We start from the raw sequence: 23,812 nt of genomic DNA, 5'->3' as shown, positions 1-23,812 counted from the left end.
TGGTGGCGTTGTCTGACCGTACTTCAATAGGCCTGTTCTTTAACACCGGCAGGGAGAGAGACAAATCAATGAACACTGCCCGCAATTCCAGAATGTTTATCATGAGGAGTGATGCCTCCTGGAAAGAGTGTTGCTCCAAAACCACACCCCCAGCCCCCCAGACTGGCATCCGTAGTCAGTAAGACCCAGATGGGGATCCAGAAGGGAGGGCCCCTGTTGAACTGCTGGTCCTGTAGCCACCAGGTCAGCGATAGATGAACCTCCGGAGTCAAGGAGATCATGTGAGACCTGATCCGATGAGGTAGGCCGTCCCACTTGGAAAGGATCAACCTCTGCAAAGGATGGGAATGAAATTGAGCGTACTCTACCATGTCGCAAGCCGACAACATCAGGCCTAGTACTTGCATCGTTGAGTGTATCTTATCCTGTCCTGAAGCTTCAGGACCTTCTCTGGAGACAGAAACAGCCATTGACTGTGTGTGTCCAGCAGTGCCCCCAGGTGCACCATGCTCTGAGTAGGGACCAGTGAGGACTTCTTCCAGCTGATGAGCTATCTGTGGGCTTGTAGGAAGTATACCGTCAGTTGCAGATGACTGAAGAGGACATTGTGGGAGTTTGCCAGGATCAGCAAGTTGTCCAGATACGGCAGGATCCTTACTCCCTGGCGACGGAGATGAGCCGACATCACAGCCATAACCTTGGTGAAGATCCAAGGGGCCATGGCCAGTTCAAACGGTAGAGCCTGGAAATGATAGTGAAGGTTGCCAATAGCAAACCACAGATATTGCTGATGCGATATGGCAATAGGTATATGCAGGTAAGCATCTTGTATATCCAGGAATACCACATAATCTCCTGGATCCATGGCCAGTAAAATTGAGAGCAGTGTTTCCATACGGAACTTGGATACTCTCACAAACTTGTTCAGTGATTTGTAGTGGCGTATAGGCCAGAAAGACCCATAGGGTTTCGATACTAGAAACAGGGTCGAGTAGTATCCTCTGCCTCTCTGGGATAGAGGTACCGGCACCACCCCTGCTGTATCCAGTAGGGAACTCTCAGCCATTTGAAGAGCTTGCGCCTGTAACGGATCCAAAGGGATAACCGTTGTGCAGAACTGGCGAGGGGGGTGCCTCTTGAAAGAGACTGTGTACCCGTGAGAGACAACTTCTTCTCACACCCATGCGTCTGAAGTGGTCTTTATCCAGACCTGGGTGAATCTCAGAAGTCGGCCTCCCGCCGCTTGTCCCGTCATGCAGCAGGCTTGTCATGTTTAGAAGCAGGCTGACGGAATGCCCAGGATTGTTTAGCCTTGGGCTTTGTGGTTTTGGAAGCACGAGATTGTCTCGGGTATGCCTGACCTTTTGCTTTATCTTGAGGCCGAAAGGAGCGAAAAGTGGTACCTTTTACCTTCTGTGCAGAAGGAGTAGTGTTAGGGAGAAAGGCAGTCTTAGCAGCCGCCAAGTCAGCCACAAATTTTATTGAGGTCTTCCCCAAACAGGATGTCTCCCTTAAAAGCGAGTACCTCCAAGGACTTTTTGGAGTCCAGGTCCACCTTCCATGACCTCAACCACAGAATATGGCGAGCCAGGATGGACGTAGTCGATGCCTTGGCCGCCAACACACCTGCCTTAGAGGATGCCTCCTGAATGTAATAGGCGGCGGTGGTCATGTGAGACAGGTACTGTCTGGCAATGTCAGATACAGTATATCCTGGAGGCAGCTCTTCCTCTAATGCCTGAACTCATGCTTCAACTACTTTCTGCAGCCCAAGAGGCTACTATAGTGGGTCTATGTACAACACCTGTAAGGGAGTAAATCAGGCATGTCCAAACTGCGGCCCTCCAGCTGTTGTGAAACTACATATCCCAGCATGCCCTAACACAGTTTTGCTGTCAGTGAATGCTAAAGCTGTGTCACGGCATGCTGGGATGTGTAGTTTCTCAACAGCTGGAAGGCCGCAGTTTGGACATGCCTGGAGTAAATAGACTTCAGGCATCCTTCCACACGCTTATCTGTCGGTTCCTTCAGTGAGGTGACAGTGGTACCAGGCACAGCAGACAACACCACTAGATGGGTGACATAAGAATCCACCGGTGGATAGCGAATTACCAACCTTTTAGACAGGGACAATTTAATTCCTGGAAAAGACCAGGGTTCTTGTCGTATGTCCACTAGATGGTCAGAAGTAATAACGTTTTAGTTACCTTCTGACTTTCAAACCTATCAGGTTTCTTAGACACCGTAGTGGAATCCTCGTCATCATCAGTGATTTGCAAGATCTGCTTAATAGCAACCACTAAGTTAAGGACATCAACCTGAGTAGTGGATTCCTCGTCAGAAGCAGCTGTTTCAGTGTCCGACGGGACAGTATACTCCCCATCCTCATCAGAAGAATCTTCTGAGAGATTAGTGGATTGTGAGGCGGAAGTAGCCCGCTTAAATGACCCCGTGACGCGAGAGTGACTTGGGGCAGTTTTATGTCTAACCAAGGAGTGACTTCATTGTTGCAACTGGGTAGACAATTTATCCGCCCAAGGCGGATTTACCATAGGGACAATATGTGGCTGTAATTGCACAGGAGGTCCCATAAGGGGCGTAAGGTGCGTCACAAGCGTATTGAGCATAGTTGAGAACGCCGCTCAAGGTGGCTCCTGATTGGTTACAGGAGCCGCGGACTGACTGCGAGATGTATGGCACATAGTACACAGACCGTCATACAAAACCCCCTCCTCAGGCAAATCATTGGCGCATGCGCTGCAGGATGCAGGAGCGAACTCAGATTTCCCGCCCTTAGTTTTAGACTTTATTAGTGAATGCAACCGCAGAGTATTAGTACGATACAGCCAGACAGAGTAAAATACCTGCAAATAAATTCCCTAGTATGCAACTGCGTACACAGTACACAAACACCAGCGAATAAGTCTGGTATTAAGCGACTGAGCCTGCAGTACACAGCACCAGCGAATAAATCTGGCATTAGGTGACTGACTACACAGTAGAGTACACTTTAATCGGAAAATACTGTGAAGCACTATATATGGACCCAGACGCACCTAGTCCCTTAGGGTACAGAATACAGTGATAGATATAGCTGGGATACACTGAAAGTGAAATCCACACAGCAGATACAGGCACACACACACACACACACACACAGTCACAGTGACAATGCAGATAATTATTTTAGTAATACAATAAAACTGCACTGGACTAGTATATATATATTATATATAACAATGCACAGTCTGAGACCGGATGTATATATCAGAATACTCGTACAATATATTCTAGCAGACGTGGTCTTAATATCAAAATGTAGAATACTTAAGTGCTTGTAAAACCACGGCGCTGATGTACAGGCGGGTTTACAAAGGAGACCTTGCCCTGCAGTCCCAGAGACCAGTCGCATCTATTTTAGAAAATGGCGCCCAGCGTCTCAGTCAGGGAGTGAGGGAGAGTGTGAAGCAGCTCCAGGGCGGGAACACCAGCACTAGACGGCGCCCTGGTCACTACAGGTCAAGCGCCGTTTCCTCTATGCTGGACTTCACCGCCTGGTACTATGGAGTCCTATTAAAATGGATATTAGTATATATGACCTGTACTCCTATGCCCTGGTGGATATAGTGGGGTCCCTGTTTGGTTACAGTGTCCATGCCAGCATCGCAGTCCGTCTCCCTAGACTGTGACAGGAACGCGATTTAGTGGCGGGTCCCGCCTGGGGGACCCTCTTACCTCCTCCCGTAGAAGCCACACGAACCAGGAGAGCGTCTGCGACGCCTGCCTAGAGCCGGAGTGTCTACGCCGCAAGATCCCGGAAACAGGCCACGGGAGTATGCAACGCCACTTGGGAGGTGATGGAGCTGCAGCGCTGAAGTGTCACCATGACATACAGCGCGGACAGCCCAGTACTGAAGAAATTTTCTGTCAGAAAAAGCTTTTTCAGGGCTACGCCGCGCAGCCCTCCTGTTAGTGACTGCTTCTACAGACGCCAACTCAAAACTGAGATCACAGTGCCTGGAGGCGGGGTTATAGAGGAGGCCCCACAATGCCTCCTGGGACAGCCTAAAGCTTTAGCCCAGGGCTGGCCAAACCGGTCCTCGAGATCTACCAACAGTTCATGTTTTCCAGGCCTCCTGGAGACCTGTAGAATTGTCAGTTAGGAATGAATGCAGCACATTAATTATTAATGAGTACACCTGCGCACTAGCTAGGTGGGCTGGAAAATGTGAACTGTTGGTAGATCTCGAGGACTGGTTTGGCCAGCTCTGCTTTAGCCTGTTTGTGCCTCTCTGGATCAAGATCCACTCTACACCCGATGTTTCCCTGGGGAAACTAATGTACCCTGCTGCAGACATAGGTGCAGTGCGTGCGGTGTGGGACCCCCCTGGACCCAGGGGCTTGTGTGTACCGCACCCATTATAGAAACGCCAATGTGTAAATTACATATATATGCCTTTACAGAAGTGCTTACTTTTGCTTTAAAAAGGTCTTCTGATAATTTACTGGCTTCTTCTGCAGTCACAGCTCCATGCTCCTTTGCTTCCTTAAAAAGCTCATTTACAATTTTGCCAGGAGAATGTAGTCTAGGAACACAAAGGAAAAGACTTGGAACGTTATTATTCAATGATGTAATAATAAGAATTTACTTACCGATAATTCTATTTCTCATAGTCCGTAGTGGATGCTGGGAACTCCGTAAGGACCATGGGGAATAGCGGCTCCGCAGGAGACTGGGCACAAAAGTAAAAGCTTTAGGACTACCTGGTGTGCACTGGCTCCTCCCCCTATGACCCTCCTCCAAGCCTCAGTTAGGATACTGTGCCCAGACGAGCGTACACAATAAGGAAGGATTTTGAATCCCGGGTAAGACTCATACCAGCCACACCAATCACACCGTACAACCTGTGATCTGAACCCAGTTAACAGCATGATAACAGAGGAGCCTCTGAAAAGATGGCTCACAACAATAATAACCCGATTTTTGTAACAATAACTATGTACAAGTATTGCAGACAATCCGCACTTGGGATGGGCGCCCAGCATCCACTACGGACTATGAGAAATAGAATTATCGGTAAGTAAATTCTTATTTTCTCTGACGTCCTAGTGGATGCTGGGAACTCCGTAAGGACCATGGGGATTATACCAAAGCTCCCAAACGGGCGGGAGAGTGCGGATGACTCTGTAGCACCGAATGAGAGAACTCAAGGTCCTCCTCAGCCAGGGTATCAAATTTGTAGAATTTAGCAAACGTGTTTGCCCCTGACCAAGTAGCTGCTCGGCAAAGTTGTAAAGCCGAGACCCCTCGGGCAGCCGCCCAAGATGAGCCCACCTTCCTTGTGGAATGGGCTTTTACAGATTTTGGCTGTGGCAGACCTGCCACAGAATGTGCAAGCTGAATTGTACTACAAATCCAACGAGCAATAGTTTGCTTAGAAGCAGGAGCACCCAGCTTGTTGGGTGCATACAGGATAAACAGCGAGTCAGATTTCCTGACTCCAGCCGTCCTGGAAACATATTTTCAGGGCCCTGACTACGTCCAGCAACTTGGAGTCCTCCAAGTCCCTAGTAGCCGCAGGTACCACAATAGGCTGGTTCAAGTGAAACGCTGAAACCACCTTAGGGAGAAATTGAGGACGAGTCCTCAATTCCGCCCTGTCCGTATGAAAAATTAGGTAAGGGCTTTTATAGGATAAAGCCGCCAATTCTGAGACACGCCTGGCTGAAGCCAGGGCTAACAGCATTACCACTTTCCAAGTGAGATATTTTAAGTCCACAGTGGGGAGTGGTTCAAACCAATGTGATTTTAGGAACCCCAAAACTACATTGAGATCCCAAGGTGCCACTGGAGGCACAAAAGGAGGCTGTATATGCAGTACCCCCTTGACAAACGTCTGAACTTCAGGCACTGAAGCCAGTTCTTTTTGGAAGAAAATCGACAGGGCCGAAATTTGAACCTTAATGGACCCTAATTTTAGGCCCATAGACAGTCCTGTTTGCAGGAAATGCAGGAAACGACCCAGTTGAAATTCCTCTGTAGGGGCCTTCCTGGCCTCGCACCACGCAACATATTTACGCCAAATACGGTGATAATGCTGTACGGTTACATCCTTCCTGGCTTTGATCAGGGTAGGGATGACTTCATCCGGAATGCCTTTTTCCTTCAGGATCCGGCGTTCAACCGCCATGCCGTCAAACGCAGCCGCGTAAGTCTTGGAACAGACAGGGCCCCTGCTGGAGCAGGTCCTTTCTTAGAGGTAGAGGCCACGGGTCCTCTGTGAGCATCTCTTGAAGTTCCGGGTACCAAGTCCTTCTTGGCCAATCCGGAGCCACGAGTATAGTCCTTACTCCTCTCCTTCTTATGATTCTCAGTACCTTGGGTATGAGAGGCAGAGGAGGGAACACATACACTGACTGGTACACCCACGGTGTTACCAGAGCGTCCACAGCTATTGCCTGAGGGTCCCTTGACCTGGCGCAATACCTGTCTAGTTTTTTGTTGAAGCGGGACGCCATCATGTCCACCTTTGGTTTTTCCCAACGGTTCACAATCATGTGGAAGACTTCTGGGTGAAGTCCCCACTCCCCCGGGTGGAGGTCGTGTCTGCTGAGGAAGTCTGCTTCCCAGTTGTCCACTCCCGGAATGAACACTGCTGACAGTGCTATCACATGATTTTCCGCCCAGCGGAGAATCCTTGCAACTTCTGTCATTGCCCTCCTGCTTCTCGTGCCGCCCTGTCTGTTTACGTGGGCGACTGCCGTGATGTTGTCTGACTGGATCAGCACCGGCTGAACTTGAAGCAGAGGTCTTGCTAGGCTTAGAGCATTGTAGATGGCCCTTAGCTCCAGGCTATTTATGTGAAGTAATGTCTCCAGGCTTGACCACAAGCCCTGGAAATTTCTTCCCTGTGTGACTGCTCCCCAGCCTCTCAGGCTGGCATCCGTGGTCACCAGGACCCAGTCCTGAATGCCGAATCTGCGGCCCTCTAGAAGATGAGCACTCTGCAACTACCACAGGAGAGACACCCTTGTCCTTGGTGACAAGATTATCCGCTGATGCATCTGAAGATGCGACCCGGACCATTTGTCTAGCAGATCCCACTGGAAGGTTCTTGCGTGGAATCTGCCAAATGGGATTGCTTCGTAAGAAGCCACCATCTTTCCCAGGACCCTTGTGCATTGATGCACTGAGACTTGGCCTGGTTTTAGGAGATTTCTGACTAGTTCGGAAAACTCCCTGGCTTTCTCCTCCGGGAGAAACACCTTTTTCTGGACTGTGTCCAGGATCATCCCTAGGAATAGAAGTCGTGTCGTCGGGATCAGCTGTGATTTTGGAATATTGAGAATCCAACCGTGCTGGCGCAGCACTATCTGAGATAGTGCTACCCCGACTTCCAACTGTTCCCTGGATCTTGCCCTTATCAGGAGATCGTCCAAGTAAGGGATAACTAAAACTCCCTTCCTTCGAAGGAGTATCATCATTTCGGCCATTACCTTGGTAAAGACCCTGGGTGCCGTGGACAATCCAAACGGCAGCGTCTGAAACTGATAGTGACTGTTCTGTACCACAAACCTGAGGTACCCTTGGTGAGAAGGGTAAATTGGGACATGTAGGTAAGCATCTTTGATGTCCAGAGACACCATATAGTCCCCTTCTTCCAGGTTTGCAATCACTGCTCTGAGTGACTCCATCTTGAATTTGAACCTTTGTATGTAAGTGTTCAAGGATTTTAGGTTTAAAATTGGTCTCACCGAGCCGTCCGGCTTCGGTACCACAAATAGTGTGGAATAGTACCCCTTTCCCTGTTGTAGGAGGGGTACCTTGATTATCACCTGCTGGGAATACAGCTTGTGAATGGCTTCCAATACTGCCTCCCTGTCTGAGGGAGACGTCGGTAAAGCAGACTTTAGAAAACGGCGAGGGGGAGATGTCTCGAATTCCAATTTGTACCCCTGAGATACCACTTGAAGGATCCAGGGGTCCACTTGCGAGTGGGCCCACTGCGCACTGAACTTCTTGAGACGGGCCCCCACCGTGCCTGAGTCCGCTTGTAAAGCCCCAGCGTCATGCTGAGGACTTTGCGGAGGCGGGAGAGGGCTTTTGTTCCTGGGAACTGGCTGTTTGCTGCAGCCTTTTTCCTCTCCCTCTGCCACGGGGCAGAAATGAGGCGCCTTTTGCCCGCTTGCCATTATGGGGCCGAAAGGACTGCGCCTGAAAATACGGCGTCTTCTTAGGTTGAGAAGCTACCTGGGGTAAAAATGTGGATTTTCCAGCAGTTGCCGTGGCTACCAGGTCTGATAGACCTACCCCAAATAACTCCTCCCCCTTATAAGGCAATACTTCCATGTGCCTTTTAGAATCCGCATCGCCTGACCACTGCCGCGTCCATAAACCTCTTCTTGCAGAAATGGACAGCGCGCTAACTCTTGATGCCAGTCGGCAAACATCCCTCTGTGCATCACGCATATATAGAAATGCATCCTTCAAATGCTCTATAGTCAGTAATATACTGTCCCTATCTAGGGTTTCAATATTTTCAGTCAGGGAATCCGACCACGCCAGGCCCGCACTGCACATCCAGGCTGAGGCGATTGCTGGTCGCAGTATAACACCCGTGTGAGAGTATATACATTTTAGGATATTCTCCAGCTTTCTATCGGCAGGTTCCTTTAGGGCGGCCGTATCAGGAGAGGGTAGTGCTACCTGTTTAGACAAGCGTGTGAGCGCTTTATCCACCCTAGGGGGTGTTTCCCAACGTGCCCTATCCTCTGGCGGGAAAGGGTACGATGCCAATAACCTTTTAGGAATTATCAGTTTTTATCGGGGGAAACCCACGCCTCATCACACACTTCATTTAATTCCTCGGATACAGGAAAAACTACAGGCAGTTTTTTCTCACCAAACATAATACCCTTTTTAGTGGTACTTGTATTATCAGAGATATGCAATACATTTTTCATTGCTTCAATCATGTAACGTGTGGCCCTAGTGGAAGTCACGTATGTCTCCTCATCATCGACACTGGAGTCAGTATCCGTGTCTGTGTCTGCCATTTGAGGTAACGGGCGTTTTAAAGCCCCTGATGGCGTTTGAGACCCCTGGACAGGCACAAGCTGAGTAGCTGGCTGTCTCATGTCGTCAACTGTCTGTCGTAAAGAGCTGACACTGTCACGCAATTCCTTCCATAAGCTCATCCACTCAGGTGTCGACTCCCTAGGGGGTGACAACTGTATAATAGGCAATTGCTCCGCCTCCATCTCATTTTCCTCCTCAAACATGTCGACACAATCGTACCGACACACCGCACACACACAGGGAATGCTCTGATAGAGGACAGGATCCCACTAGCCCGTTGGGGAGACAGAGGGAGAGTATGCCAGCACACACCAGAGCGCTATATATATACAGGAATACCACTATAAAATGTGCTTTTCCCTTTATAGCTGCTGTTAGTATCAAAACTGCGCCAAATTAGTGCCCCCCCTCTCTTTTTTACCCTTTTCTGTAGTGCAGGACTGCAGGGGAGAGTCAGGGAGACGTCCTTCCAGCGGAGCTGTGATGGAAAATGGCGCCCGTGTGCTGAGGAGATAGGCTCCGCCCCCTTCTCGGCGGCCTTTTCTCCCGCTTTTTGGTGAGTTCTGGCAGGGGTTAAAATACATCCATATAGCCCTGGGGGTTATATGTGGTGTATTTATGCCAGCCAAGGTGTTTTACATTGCTGCTCAGGGCGCCCCCCCCCTAGCGCCCTGCACCTCAGTGACCGGAGTGTGAAGTGTGCCTGAGTAACAATGGCGCACAGCTGCAGTGCTGTGCGCTACCTTGTTGAAGACTGATGTCTTCTGCCGCCGATTTTTCCGGACCTCTTCTTGCTTCTGGCTCTGTAAGGGGGCCGGCGGCGCGGCTCTGGGACCGAGCTCCGAGGCTGGGCCTGTGTTCGGTCCCTCTGGAGCTAATGGTGTCCAGTAGCCTAAGAAGCCCAATCCACTCTGCACTCAGGTGAGTTCACTTCTTCTCCCCTTAGTCCCTCGATGCAGTGAGCCTGTTGCCAGCAGGTCTCACTGAAAATAAAAAACCTAAACTTAAACTTTCACTAAGAAGCTCAGGAGAGCCCCTAGTGTGCACCCTTCTCGGCCGGGCACAAAAATCTAACTGAGGCTTGGAGAAGGGTCATAGGGGGAGGAGCCAGTGCACACCAGGTAGTCCTAAAGCTTTTACTTTTGTGCCCAGTCTCCTGCGGAGCCGCTATTCCCCATGGTCCTTACGGAGTTCCCAGCATCCACTAGGACGTCAGAGAAAACACAGTAAACAGTAAGCCTAAAAATTTGTCTTATTTGCGTTCCTATGCGAATGAGACGCACAAGCAAACTCTGCTGATTAAAATGATACGCAACATGCCTACAGTATATTTTATGTGTGACCGCACCTGTATCTGCAAACGAAATGGTATGTTACAGATTTCTAGGAAAACACTGCAGCGTAGCATTTCGGATACAGATACAGCTGCGGTTGAACACAGAATATAGGCATGTCACATATCATTTTAATCAGCAAATGCTGCTTGTGCGTCCTATTCGCATTGTTTTGCGAATAAGATGCATTTTTGCATAAGATGCATAAAGAGACTCGGCGCTACCAAGCCTGTTTAACGTGAAAGGAGGCTAGACGTCAGTGGACACATCTGTATGTCCATGTCGGACACAGATGAGTGATTATTTTCTACTGCTTATGCAGGGCTGTGGAGTCAGAGACAATTTTGGAAGCAATCGGTTGGAATGTACCAATTCCAGCTTAAAAATCAAAACTTATTATATAAATATCAGTAATTGCATTAACACATATACCGGTGTGTTGGTAGTGGTACAGGGGATAGGCTGTGTACTAATGATTGCCCTAATTTACAGATGGTGTAAATTGTATTTTTTGAACAAACCATGTAGCACTACAAACAAAGTGTGCAAATGCTTTTATTTTTTTGCCTGTAATGAAAATACTGCATGATTTACAGGATTGGGATTGGAATGTCGGCGGTTGGGATCCCGGAGGTCAGAATACAGACCACGCGATCCGGACTGTCATAATGACAGCAGCTCGCCACCGGTTCTATTCCCACTCTATGGGTGTCGTGGACACCCAGGAGTGGGAATAGCCTTGGCGCAGCTGTCGGCATTCTTGGCGGTCAGGATCCCGGCGTCGGTATTCTGACCGCCGGGAAAGTAACTATATCCCGATTTGCATGCTGCATGTTAGAGTTAGACTAGTCTGCACCTCCATAACAACTTTACATTATATTGTGCATTTTTCATTTCCCCCTGCACCACAGAATGTTCCAGGTGCAAATTGCACCCAATTTGCCACAACTCTAAATCAGCTCCAATGTTGTTTACTACAGGCCCAGATTTATCAAGCCTTGGACAGTGATAAATTGCACGGTGATAAAGTATCAACCAATCAGCTCCTAACTGTCATTTTTCAAACACAGCCTGTAACATGGCAGTTATGAGCTGATTTGTTGATACTTTATCACTGTGCAATTTATCACTCTCCGAGGTTTGATAGGTCTGGGCATAAATGTGTTATTTATAGTATACATTCATATACATTTGCTATTCATGAAGGAGTTGGACAGAAGTAAAATAGAAGAGTCGGAGTTGAAGGTTCGCTGTACTGACTCCAACGCCCTGCATCTAATTTGCACTGTACATGCGTCCATAGTCTGTGCAAACAGAGTCGCAGTTGCGATCGAGAAGCACGGTCTCAGGTGCAACCGACAGTTGCATCTAAAGATGCAACAAATGGTATTTCAGCATCTAAAGATGCTCAAAGTGGACATCTCAGTTTTTGCACACTAAGACATACGCTTGTACACCAGGGAAGGACTTATATTGGCATTTGTATAAAGTTGCAGAAGCAAGACCGGCAAAACCTATCCTCTCCCCTGTACCTGCCAATCACTGCTAGATGCCCCCAGTGTAATAGCAGCGGCTGCAGAGAGAAGCAGCCGCCGGGGACATATAAACATAGAGTTAGCGATTTAGCTTTAAAATCAATATTTTTCAATAATTATTGTTTTCTTTTTCTTTATAGTTTTTTTTTTTAAATATTGGTATTACTTTGAAAACTAATTTCATTGATTATTTTGATTATGGTGACCCTGTATTAATCAACATTATCGATATGAGGCCTTTGACTAGGGTTGGACATCAACCATCGATGGTGTACGGTCGACGATAAGTGTTCTAGCAGGCAGCGAGGCTGTGCTATATTGAAAAGTGGACATCATCCTGTCCCTTAGCACATATTGGGGCAGATGTATTAAGCCTGGAGAAGTGATAAAGAAGTGATAAGTGGAAGGTGATAACGCACCAGCCAATCAGCTCCTAACTGTCATTTTTCAAACCCGTAATGATTGGTTGGTGCATTATCACCTTCCACTTATCACTGCTTTATCACTTCTCCAGGCTTAATACATCTGCCCCAATGTGTCACTTGGGTTTATTAGGAAAAGTGTTCTTTTGGTATATTAGTAATAAAAAGACAAAAAAAAAAAAAGGTTTGTGACTGCCAATGTTGTATTAAAATGTGAAGTCACAAAATAATTGCTCTACCTTTCAAAGGAATGAGCTTGACCAGGTTCCAACAACGTAAGACGCATATCAGACTCTGAAGAATGGTCTCCATATCCATCCTCGCATAAACTTTCCAAGGCCAACTAAATAGGAATACAGCAGAACCATCATTATCCATGGCTGTGACCAACTGCAACATCAGCCATAGAGCTACATTACATTCACCCATCGGCAGGCACAGAGCTATTGTACATTACATTCATCCATCGGCAGGTACAGAGCTACATTACATCCATTTATCGGCAGGTACAGAGCTACATTACATTCACCCATCGGCAGGTACAGAGCTACATTACATCCATTCATCGGCAGGTACAGAGCTACATTACATTCACCCATCGGCAGGTACAGAGCTATTGTACATTACATTCATTCATCGGCAGGTACAGAGCTACATTACATTCACCCATCGGCAGGTACAGAGCTACATTACATCCATTCATCGGCAGGTACAGAGCTACATTACATTCACCCATCGGCAGGTACAGAGCTACATTACATTCACCCATCGGCAGGTACAGAGCTATTGTACATTACATTCATCCATCGGCAGGTACAGAGCTACATTACATCCATCCATCGGCAGGTACAGAGCTACATTACATTCACCCATCGGCAGGTACAGAGCTACATTACATCCATCCATTGGCAGGTACAGAGCTACATTACATTCACCCATCGGCAGGTACAGAGCTACATTACATCCATTCATCGGCAGGTACAGAGCTACATTACATTCACCCATCGGCAGGTACAGAGCTACATTACATTCATCCTCGGCAGGTACAGAGCTACATTACATTCATCCATCCATCAGCAGGTACAGAGCTACATTACATCGGGTGGTATTCATGTGATCGGCGGTCTGCTGACCGACAGTCACATGACACCCTCCATCGTCCCGAAGGCTCACTATCCCGATGGTCGGCATGCCGACCAACAGGGACTATTTCCACTCGTGGGTGTCCACGACACCCATAGAGTGGGAATAGAACCCGTGGCGACCGCAGGTCGCCACTGAGCCCGCAGCGTGGCGAGCGCAGCGAGCCCGCAAGGGGCTTGCTGCACTCGCCCCTCCCCGCCGGGATCCCGGCGTCGGTAAGCTGACCGGCGCTCAGCCATACTACACCCATTACATCCATCCATCGGCAGGTACAGAGCTACATTACATCCATCCATCGGCAGGTACAGAGCTACATTACATCCATCCATCGGCAGGTACAGAGCTACATTACATCCATCCATCGGCAGGTACAGAGCTACATTACATCCATCCATCGGCAGGTACAGAGCTACATTACATCCATCCATCGGCAGGTACAGAGCTACATTACATCCATCCATCGGCAGGTACAGAGCTACATTACATCCATCCATCGGCAGGTACAGAGCTACATTACATCCATCCATCGGCAGGTACAGAGCTACATTACATTCACCCATCGGCAGGTACAGAGCTACATTACATTCACCCATCGGCAGGTACAGAGCTACTGTACATTACATTCATCCTCGGCAGGTACAGAGCTACTGTACATTACATCCATCCATCGGCAGGCACAAAGCTACATTACATTCATCCATCGGCAGGTACAGAGCTACATTACATCCATCCATCGGCAGGTACAGAGCTACATTACATTCATCCATCGGCAGGTACAGAGCTACATTACATTCACCCATCGGCAGGTACAGAGCTACATTACATTCATCCTCGGCAGGTACAGAGCTACATTACATCCATCGGCAGGTACAGAGCTACATTACATCCATCGGCAGGTACAGAGCTACATTACATTCACCCATCGGCAGGTACAGAGCTACATTACATTCATCCATCGGCAGGTACAGAACTACATTACAGTGATCGCGCTGAGCCAAAAAAAAAGTGGGTCCCAGGGACCCCTCACTTTTGAAAATTGGGGTCCTACCGGTCTTTTGCTGGGTCCCATCGGAATGAAGGTTTTAATTAATCTTATTTGGACACTACAAAAGTGGTGCAAGGTGGGGAGGATGGGGTGACAGTGCTGCTGGGCTGTGTAGTATGCAGGACACCCTGCACCAGAGCTGTAAATAGACATTTTGTGGCCTTAGGCAGAAAGTGAATTGGTGTCCCACCTCCCAGACCGCAAAGCATAGGAAATGCGCGCCGTAGGCACGCCGAAAAATTTTAGGGGCGTGGCTTCACGGGGAAGGGGCATGACCACATAAGTGCCAATTCACATTACACCACACAGTAGTGCCGCTTATACACATTGCACCAGGTAGAACCTCCTATGCACACTGCACCAGGTACAGCACGTTATACACATTGCGCCAGGTAGAACCTCCTATACACACTGCACCAGGTACAGCACGTTATACACATTGCGCCAGGTAGAACCTCCTATACACACTGCACCAGGTACAGCACGTTATACACATTGCGCCAGGTAGAACCTCCTATACACACTGCACCAGGTACAGCACGTTATACACATTGCGCCAGGTACAGCACGTTATACACATTGCGCCAGGTACAGCACGTTATACACATTGCGCCAGGTACAGCATGTTATACACATTGCGCCAGGTACAGCACGTTATACACATTGCGCCAGGTACAGCATGTTATACACATTGCGCAAGGTACAGCACGTTATACACATTACACAAGGACAACTAACATTTAATGATGTGAACGTAAATCCGAGGCTGTTAGCAGATGGTGACCTCAGTAGTATATTATGGAGAAAATTAAAACCTTTCCTTACCTGGCTTACCATATTAAAAAAAAAATAAAAAAAAAATAAAGACTTGATCAATTGTCATTTTGAAACAAATACTCCTGCTGCTAGCTAGGTAATGCCAACCTAAACAACATGGCATGTAATAAATGCATTTAAAAGCTGAAACCCTCCACAAAACACCTAACCCCCCCAACTATCAGGCAATCCATCACCACATCACCTGTGGTGATGGGGAAAAACACAGCCGACCACAGCTCCAGCCCCCCTCTCTCCGAAGACGCCAGCCAGGGAACCTTTACAGCTGCAATAAAGCTAGTAGTCACCGACCACTTCTTACTCCCGGCACCAGCTGCACTGTCGCTGCGGGAACCCCGGACCCCTTAGCAAACCCAGGCAGACACTCACACGGCTGTAACTAACACGCGTCACGGCCGCAGCTATACATAATACCGCCACCAATACTTCACCGGGTGGCCATAGCGGACTGACCCACGGGAACGCACCACACGTCAGCAGGGATCGGCGTCCGTGTTCTAGTGGGTAAAGCTGGGCAAAGTGACTGGGGCTTCCCGCGGTGCCGTCTGAGGCAGTGGCCGCACTGCCGCTCTTGCTTTGAGAGAACACCTCAAAGGCAAGAGCGGCAGCGCGGTCACTGCATCAGACGGCACCGCGGGAAGCCCCAGTCACTTTGCCCAGCTTTACCCACTAGATCACGGACGCCGATCCCTGCACATTGCCAGCACCTCTCAGAGTCCCTGTGGAAACCCCTGTCCCCCATCCACCAGCCGCAATATACACTCACCGACACCGAGTCACCCGGCCTCCGCAAGCAGCCAGGCGCCAAAGAGGAGGGGAAACTGGCTCCACCTCCTCTTTATATCATTCAGCCCGAGGCCAGCGTGTCAGTTAAACAAATCCCCCTTACAGATTGACGGAATGAGGAGCGCGTTCCCGGGGACCCTCCAACTTTGTAAACTGGAGTCCCATGTCTTCAAAAACGGGTAAAAAACGCGCTATAGCGCGTTTTTGCGATCACTGCATTACATCCATCCATCGGCAGGTACAGAACTACATTACATCCATCCATCAGCAGGTACAGAGCTACATTACATTCACCCATCGGCAGGTACAGAGCTACATTACATTCATCCTCGGCAAGTACAGAGCTACATTACATTCACCCATCGGCAGGTACAGAGCTACTGTACATTACATTCATCCATCGGCAGGCACAAAGCTACATTACATTCACCCATCGGCAGGTACAGAGCTACATTACATCCATCCATCGGCAGGTACAGAGCTACGTTACATTCCTCGGCAGGTACAGAGCTACATTACATTCACCCATCGGCAGGTACAGAGCTACTGTACATTACATTCATCCATCGGCAGGCACAAAGCTACATTACATTCACCCATCGGCAGGTACAGAGCTACATTACATTCATCCTCGGCAGGTACAGAGCTACGTTACATTCCTCGGCAGGCACAGAGCTACATTACATTCATCCTTGGCAGGCACAGAGCTACATTACATTCATCCTCGGCAGGCACAGAGCTACATTGCATTCCTCGGCATACACAGAGCTACATTACATTCATCCTCGGCAGACACAGAGCTACATTACAAAGAAATAATGATAATCTTCAGATGCGTTCAGTGTTACCTGAGCGCATATGAAAATTTATCAGGCGCACAATAAATTCAATAAAGCCTTTTAAAAAACCTGTATGAATTATTTTGCATAACAATACTGTTCTAAAACTTAGTATTATACAGCTGCTCCCATGAGACACTCTGGATGTCAGTTAGAAACTAGTATATATAATTAATCATTGAAAGGACAATGATAAGGAGCGCTTAATATGGGTACAACATAATTATTTTAATAACATATTAAAAGACATATAAATTAAACAATCTCAAACAGATAAATAAAAAGCTGATGTTTCAATATGCTCACTGCAGTGCACACAATTATAGCTTATAAGCTTGAATCACACATGTCCATTAATTGTAATTTGATTCCGGTATTAGGACACAGAAAACAGTCCTAGAAGTTGTGTCTAAAGAATTAACGTCAGCCAGAGCTAAGACAAAGTCCAGGTTGCCTCTCATAAACCTTTTAATGTCTCCAATGTTCATATAAAGATTTAATTAGCATGCCGACAGTTTCGGGGCAATTTATATGGTGCTCAGTGCGGAGTATAGATTTAATTAGTGTCCGTTTGAACAATGCAAAATAGAGAGGTGGAATTACCAGACCAAGCCGTCACGGAACTCTATCCACCAAGCTGCTGTTATCCCTCGGACACGCACTGTGAAGCTGTTCGGTTGACCCCGTGACGCACCTGATGAGCGAGGATATCCAACGGAGGATTTACCGGATATGGCAGTCACGGCTCTTTTTCCCCACAGTTTGGTATTCACGGTCAGGCTACCATATGGAGAGGCAGCAACTGGAATGGCTTAAGTCGGCTGGAGCTTAGAGTGTGCACACCGTAGCTGTCTCTACGCGTTTCTCCGCTGCTATAGTCGGCGGTTTCCTCAGGAGACTAGTACAGGTGCCCTTGTGAGGTGTATTTTAGAAGGGCCATCAGCCAATGGAAAAAGTCCCATTAATTTAGGTATCACCTGTGCTTTTTTAAAGGTCCATCAGCCAATGGAAAAAGTCCCATTAATTTAGGTATCACCTGTGCAAAATCAGCACACCAGCTTAATCATTTATATAGTGATCCAAGAGCTTTAAAAATCGTACTTAGACATACTGAGTGTACCCAAAATATTTAGTATCATATACATAGATATGCAATTTTCACACAGGTATAATAAACAATAAAAAAATCACAAAATAAAAATCTATATATATATATTTATATTTTGGCATCACAGAGAAATAGATAAATACTAAACGGTCCCCACATCTACCGCTATTAGTATTACATTTCCACTGCATTCAAAACATGAGCCACTGAGGCTCATATGGTAAGTCACCAGACCTTAACCAACAAGGTCACAGGATCGAATCTCATCCCAACCCGAAAAACCGCCACAGATACAGGGCTGACCCATTTATTATTTTATTTTAATTCTTTTGGTTTCTTCTTAGGTCCATAACTTTGGGGACCCTATAGATATCCCACAAATTAAAAATGGTCTAGTATCACAGAGAGATATATATGGACACTAACCGACACGGTTTCAAGACCGAGTCCCACCGCAACCCGACAACCAGCATGAATACAGAACCAACCCAATTATTAATCTAATTCTTTTAGTATTATGTTCACAATTAAGGTGTACAGAAACCTGTTTGAATTATACACCTCCTGTAAAAATAAATAAATTCTCAATAGATTACACAGACAGCTAATCAAGCCCATCTTCACATAGTGTTCCAAGACACGTGATTCAGGCACATGGGGGTGATATTAAGGCTATATCGATAAAAGGTATTGAACATATAGAGAAGACCCTTAGAGGGGGTGACAGGTTCAATTACCTTTGCAAGAGAGAAGACTATTGGATTTGTTCACTTAACACCTTGGTTCCAATGGGCCTGAACGAGAATATTGAAATGGACAATATCTGAGGAGTTGGATTAGAATACTCTATGTGGGTATTCTTTGCCGTTAACATAATGACCCCTATAGGTATCTCTTGAACTCCATAATATGTCAGTTTGGTTTTCTTTTCTAATATGTCAGTTTTGTTTGAGTGCCTTGTCATTTTAGTATGCTATAGAAATATTAGTCATTTATTATGTTGGATCACGGTTGTAGACCTTATAGACTGTTTTATTCAAGATATCTTTTCATATAAATATATATGGGCTAAGAAGTTTCTAGCTATCTGTGACACCTTATAAGTATGAGACATAAATTTGTTAGAATGGATATGTCCTAAAGGATTATACAAATGTATTTTAATTTATTGATTTGTATCCAAAGAAACTAGTGCTGTTTAGAAGTATATAAATAACAATACTTGTGCCTTGTCTGACTTATTATTACTACACTAGGGCGGCATATCGAAAAAAAAAATGGATAGAATTGATAAAGTATGATCATTGATCATGTTGGGCTTGATTAGCTGTCTGTGTAATCTATTGAGAATTTATTTATTTTTACAGGAGGTGTATAATTCAAACAGGTTTCTGTACACCTTAATTACTAAAAGAATTAGATTAATAATTGGGTTGGTTCTGTATTCATGCTGGTTGTCGGGTTGCGGTGGCACTCGGTCTTGAAACCGTGTCGGTTAGTGTCCATATATATCTCTCTGTGATACTAGACCATTTTTAATTTGTGGGATATCTATAGGGTCCCCAAAGTTATGGACCTAAGAAGAAACCAAAATAATTAAAATAAAATAATAAATGGGTCAGCCCTGTATCTGTGGCGGTTTTTCGGGTTGGGATGAGATTTGATCCTGTGACCTTGTTGGTTAAGGTCTGGTGACTTACCATATGAGCCTCAGTGGCTCATGTTTTGAATGGAGTGGAAATGTAATACTAATAGCGGTAGATGTGGGGACCATTTAGTATCTATCTATTTCTCTGTGATGCCAAAATATAAATATATATATATATATATATATAGATTTTTATTTTGTGATTTTTTATTGTTTATTATACCTGTGTGAAAATTGCATATCTATGTATATGATACTAAATATTTTGGGTACACTCAGTATGTCTAAGTACGATTTTTAAAGCTCTTGGATCACTATATAAATGATTAAGCTGGTGTGCTGATTTTGCACAGGTGATACCCAAATTAATGGGACTTTTTCCATTGGCTGATGGACCTTTAAAAATGCACAGGTGATACCTAAATTAATGGGACTTTTTCCATTGGCTGATGGACCTTTAAAAATACACCTCACAAGGGCACCTGTACTAATCTCCTGATGAAACCGCCGACTATAGCAGCGGAGAAACGCGTAGAGACAGCTCCGATGTGCACACTCTAAGCTCCAGCCGACTTAAGCCATTCCAGTTGCTGCCTCTCCATATGGTAGCCTGACCGTGAATACCAAACTGTGGGGAAAAAGAGCCGTGACTGCCATATCCGGTAAATCCTCCGTTGGATATCCTCGCTCATCAGGTGCATCACGGGGTCAACCGAACAGCTTCACAGTGCGTGTCCGAGGGATAGCAGCAGCTTAGTGGATAGAGTTCCGTGACGGCTTGGTCTGGTAATTCCACCTCTCTATTTTGCATTGTTCAAACGGACACTAATTAAATCTATACTCCGCACTGAGCACCATATAAATTGCCCCGAAATTGTCGGCATGCTAATTAAATCTTTATATGAACATTGGAGACATTAAAAGGTTTATGAGAGGCAACCTGGACTTTGTCTAAGCTCTGGCTGACGTTAATTCTTTAGACACAACTTCTAGGACATTTTTCTGTGTCCTAATACCGGAATCAAATTACAATTAATGGACATGGGTGATTCAAGCTTATAAGCTATAATTGTGTGCACTGCAGTGAGCATATTGAAACATCAGCTTTTTATTTATCTATTTGAGATTGTTTAATTTATATGTCTTTTAACATGTTATTAAAATAATTATGCTGTACCCATATTAAGCGCTCCTTATCATTGTCCTTTCAATGATTAATTATATATACAGAGCTACATTACATTCATCCTCGGCAGACACAGAGCTACTATACATTACTTTCATCCAATGGTAGACACCAAGCTACATTCATTCCTCGGCAAGTACAGAGCTACATTACATTCGTCTATCGGTAGGCACAGAGCTACATTACATGATTCATCCATGGGCTGACACACAGCTACATTACAGTCATCCATCAGCAGACACAGAACTACCTTATATTCATCTATCAGCAGGCACAGAACTACATTACATTTATCTATCGGCAGGCACAGAGCTACATTACATTCATCTATCGGCAGGCACAGAGCAACATTACATGATTCATCTATCGACACATACAGGCAGCGTACCTACACCGATAGTGACACACCAGAGTGCCCATCAGTGATCAGGTTACATAATACATAGGTAGGATAGTAGCACATATAGGCAGCCTACCTACACCAACAATGACACAAGAGTGCCAAGCAGTGAGCAGGTTACATGGGAAGTATAGCAGAGGTGGGTACATACAGGCAGTTTGGCAGCCTACCTACGCCGACAGTGACACAGCCGAGTGCCCAGCAGTGAGCAGGTTACATACTGGGTAGTATAGCAGCAGTGGGCACATACAGGCAGCCAACCTACACAGTGACACACGAGCGCCCAGCAGCGAGCAGGTTACATGATGGGTAATATATTAGGGGTGGGCATACACAGACAGATCACCTAAACCGACAGTGACACACCTTATTGCCAAGCAGTGAGCAGGCTACATAATGGATTATATAGGTGTAGGCAGTGGGATGATGATGCATGGCACACACAGGCAGCCCAAATACACAGACACACCAGAGTGTCCAGCAGTAAGCAGGCTACATTATGGCTAGTATATACGGAGTGGGCATATACAGGCAGCCCACCTACACCGACACACCTGAATGCCCAGCAGCGATCAGGTTACATAATACATAGGTAGTATAGCAGCACATATAGGCAGCCCACCTACAATGACAGTGACACACATGAATGCCCAGCAGTGGGCAAGTTACATGATAGGAAGTACAGTAGGGGTGGACACATACAGACAGCCTGGCAGACCACGACCAGTGACACACCTGAGTGCCCAGCAGTGAGCAGGTTACATGGTAAGTATAGCAGGGGTGGGCACATACAGACAGCCTGGCAGACCACCTACACTGACACACATGAGTGCCCAGCAGCGAGCAGGTTATATGATGGGTAATATATTAGGGGTGGGCACATACAGACAGCTCACCTAAACCGACAGTGACACACCTGAGTGCCAGGCAGTGGGCATGCTACATAATGGGTTGTATAGGAGGTGTGGGCAGTGGGATGATGATGCATGGCACACACAGGCACCCCAAATACACAGACACACCAGAGTGTCCAGCAGTAAGCAGGCTACATGATGGCTAGTATATAAGGAGTGGGCATATACAGGCAGCCCACCTACACCGACAGTGACACACCAGCAGTGAGCAGGCTACATGATGGGTAGTATAGCAGTGGTTGGCACATACAGGCAGCCTGGTAGCCCACCTACACCACTAGTGACACACCTGAGTCCCCAGCAGTGAGCAGGTTAGATGACGGCTAGTGTAGCAGTGGTGGGCACATACAGGCAGCCCACCTACACCACTAGTGACACACCAGGGTGCCCAGTAGTGAGCAGGTTAGATGGTGACAAGTATAGCAGTGGTGAGCACATACAGGCAGCCCACCTACACAAAGTGTCACACCTGAGTGCCCAGCAGTAAGAGGCTACATGATGAGTAGGTAGTACAGCATAAAGAGCACATACAGGCAGCTTGGCAGTCCACCTACACCAAAGTGACACACCTAAGTGCCCTGTAGTGAGCAGGTTACGTAATGGGTAGTATAGCAGTGGTGGGCACATGCAGGGAGTCTGACAGTCCACCTACACCATCGTGACACACTCGAGTGCCCTGCAGTGTGCAGGCTGCATGATGTATAGTATAGGATGTGTGGGCAGTGGCATGATGATGCAGGTCACACACAGGCATCCGCATACCCCGACACACCTGAGTGTCCAGCACTGAGCAGGCGACGTGCCGGGTAGTATAGCATGTGTGCTAGGGTACAATATGATGCTACATGGGCAGCATGGCATACAGGCAGCCTGGCAGATCACCAACTGTGCATACACAGATGATGACACACCACCCGAGTGCCCAGCAGTGAGCACACACGGACAGCCCACCTACTGTACATACACGATGATGATGATGATGATGATGATGCTGTTGATGATGACACACCTGAATGTCCAGCACTGACGGTCTCTGCGGAGGCTGTCCTGCCCCCTTCTCCTCCCTATTGCTCTCATCTTCACCGTCGTCGTCACCTCCTCCTTCCTCCCCTGCCTGACCCTCACCCCGGTCCAGCCCATTCAGGTCTTCCCGGGACTCCTCGCTCTCCTCCATAACTGTTGCGGGCAGCGGCAGCCAGGCGCCCCCTCTGCCTGCCGTCGCCGCCGCCTACGTCACCGCCCCGTGCTCTGCTCCCCACCCTCCCCTCTGACTAGGGATGGACATCGAAAGCAAACCATCATATGATGGCAATGTTCTACCATTGAAACTTTCGATGCAATGGTTAGTAACCATCACATCAAAAGTATTCGATGGTGAAAACTATTTATATGACTAGTTCATGCGCAAAAGCCTGTATTTTCGTTTGCAATGTGGGAATTGGGATCGGGGGCAGGGCCAGACTCTGAGCAACATATTACTTTATCACTGGACATTGTGTGTATAATATACATATATAATATACACACACAATGCCC

General features: G+C 47.0%; 1 protein-coding gene across 5 annotated transcripts in view; it reads right to left on the bottom strand.

The window, feature by feature from the left end:
- The window catches only part of UBXN2B (UBX domain protein 2B), a 94,434-nt gene extending 70,914 nt beyond the window's left edge, over positions 1 to 23,520 (bottom strand). For 2 of the 5 annotated variants that reach the window (XM_063923757.1, XM_063923758.1), the window contains exons 1-3: positions 23,241 to 23,520; positions 12,610 to 12,713; positions 4,475 to 4,586 (exon numbers count right to left, since the gene is read on the bottom strand). In XM_063923757.1, coding sequence (XP_063779827.1) covers positions 4,475 to 4,586; positions 12,610 to 12,713; positions 23,241 to 23,450 — 426 coding nt within the window. In that variant the 5' untranslated portion in view covers positions 23,451 to 23,520. The remainder of the gene's footprint in view (positions 1 to 4,474; positions 4,587 to 12,609; positions 12,714 to 23,240) is intronic. The other 3 variants (XM_063923759.1, XM_063923760.1, XM_063923761.1) reach the window with 3 other exon arrangements.
- Between the last annotated feature and the right edge of the window lie 292 nt (positions 23,521 to 23,812).

The sequence above is a fragment of the Pseudophryne corroboree genome, chromosome 5 (genome assembly GCF_028390025.1).
Source record: "Pseudophryne corroboree isolate aPseCor3 chromosome 5, aPseCor3.hap2, whole genome shotgun sequence".
Classification (NCBI taxonomy): Eukaryota; Metazoa; Chordata; class Amphibia; order Anura; family Myobatrachidae; genus Pseudophryne; species Pseudophryne corroboree.
The sequence above is the reverse complement of the archived record's forward strand: the minus strand, read 5'-3'. Positions and strand labels throughout refer to the sequence as shown.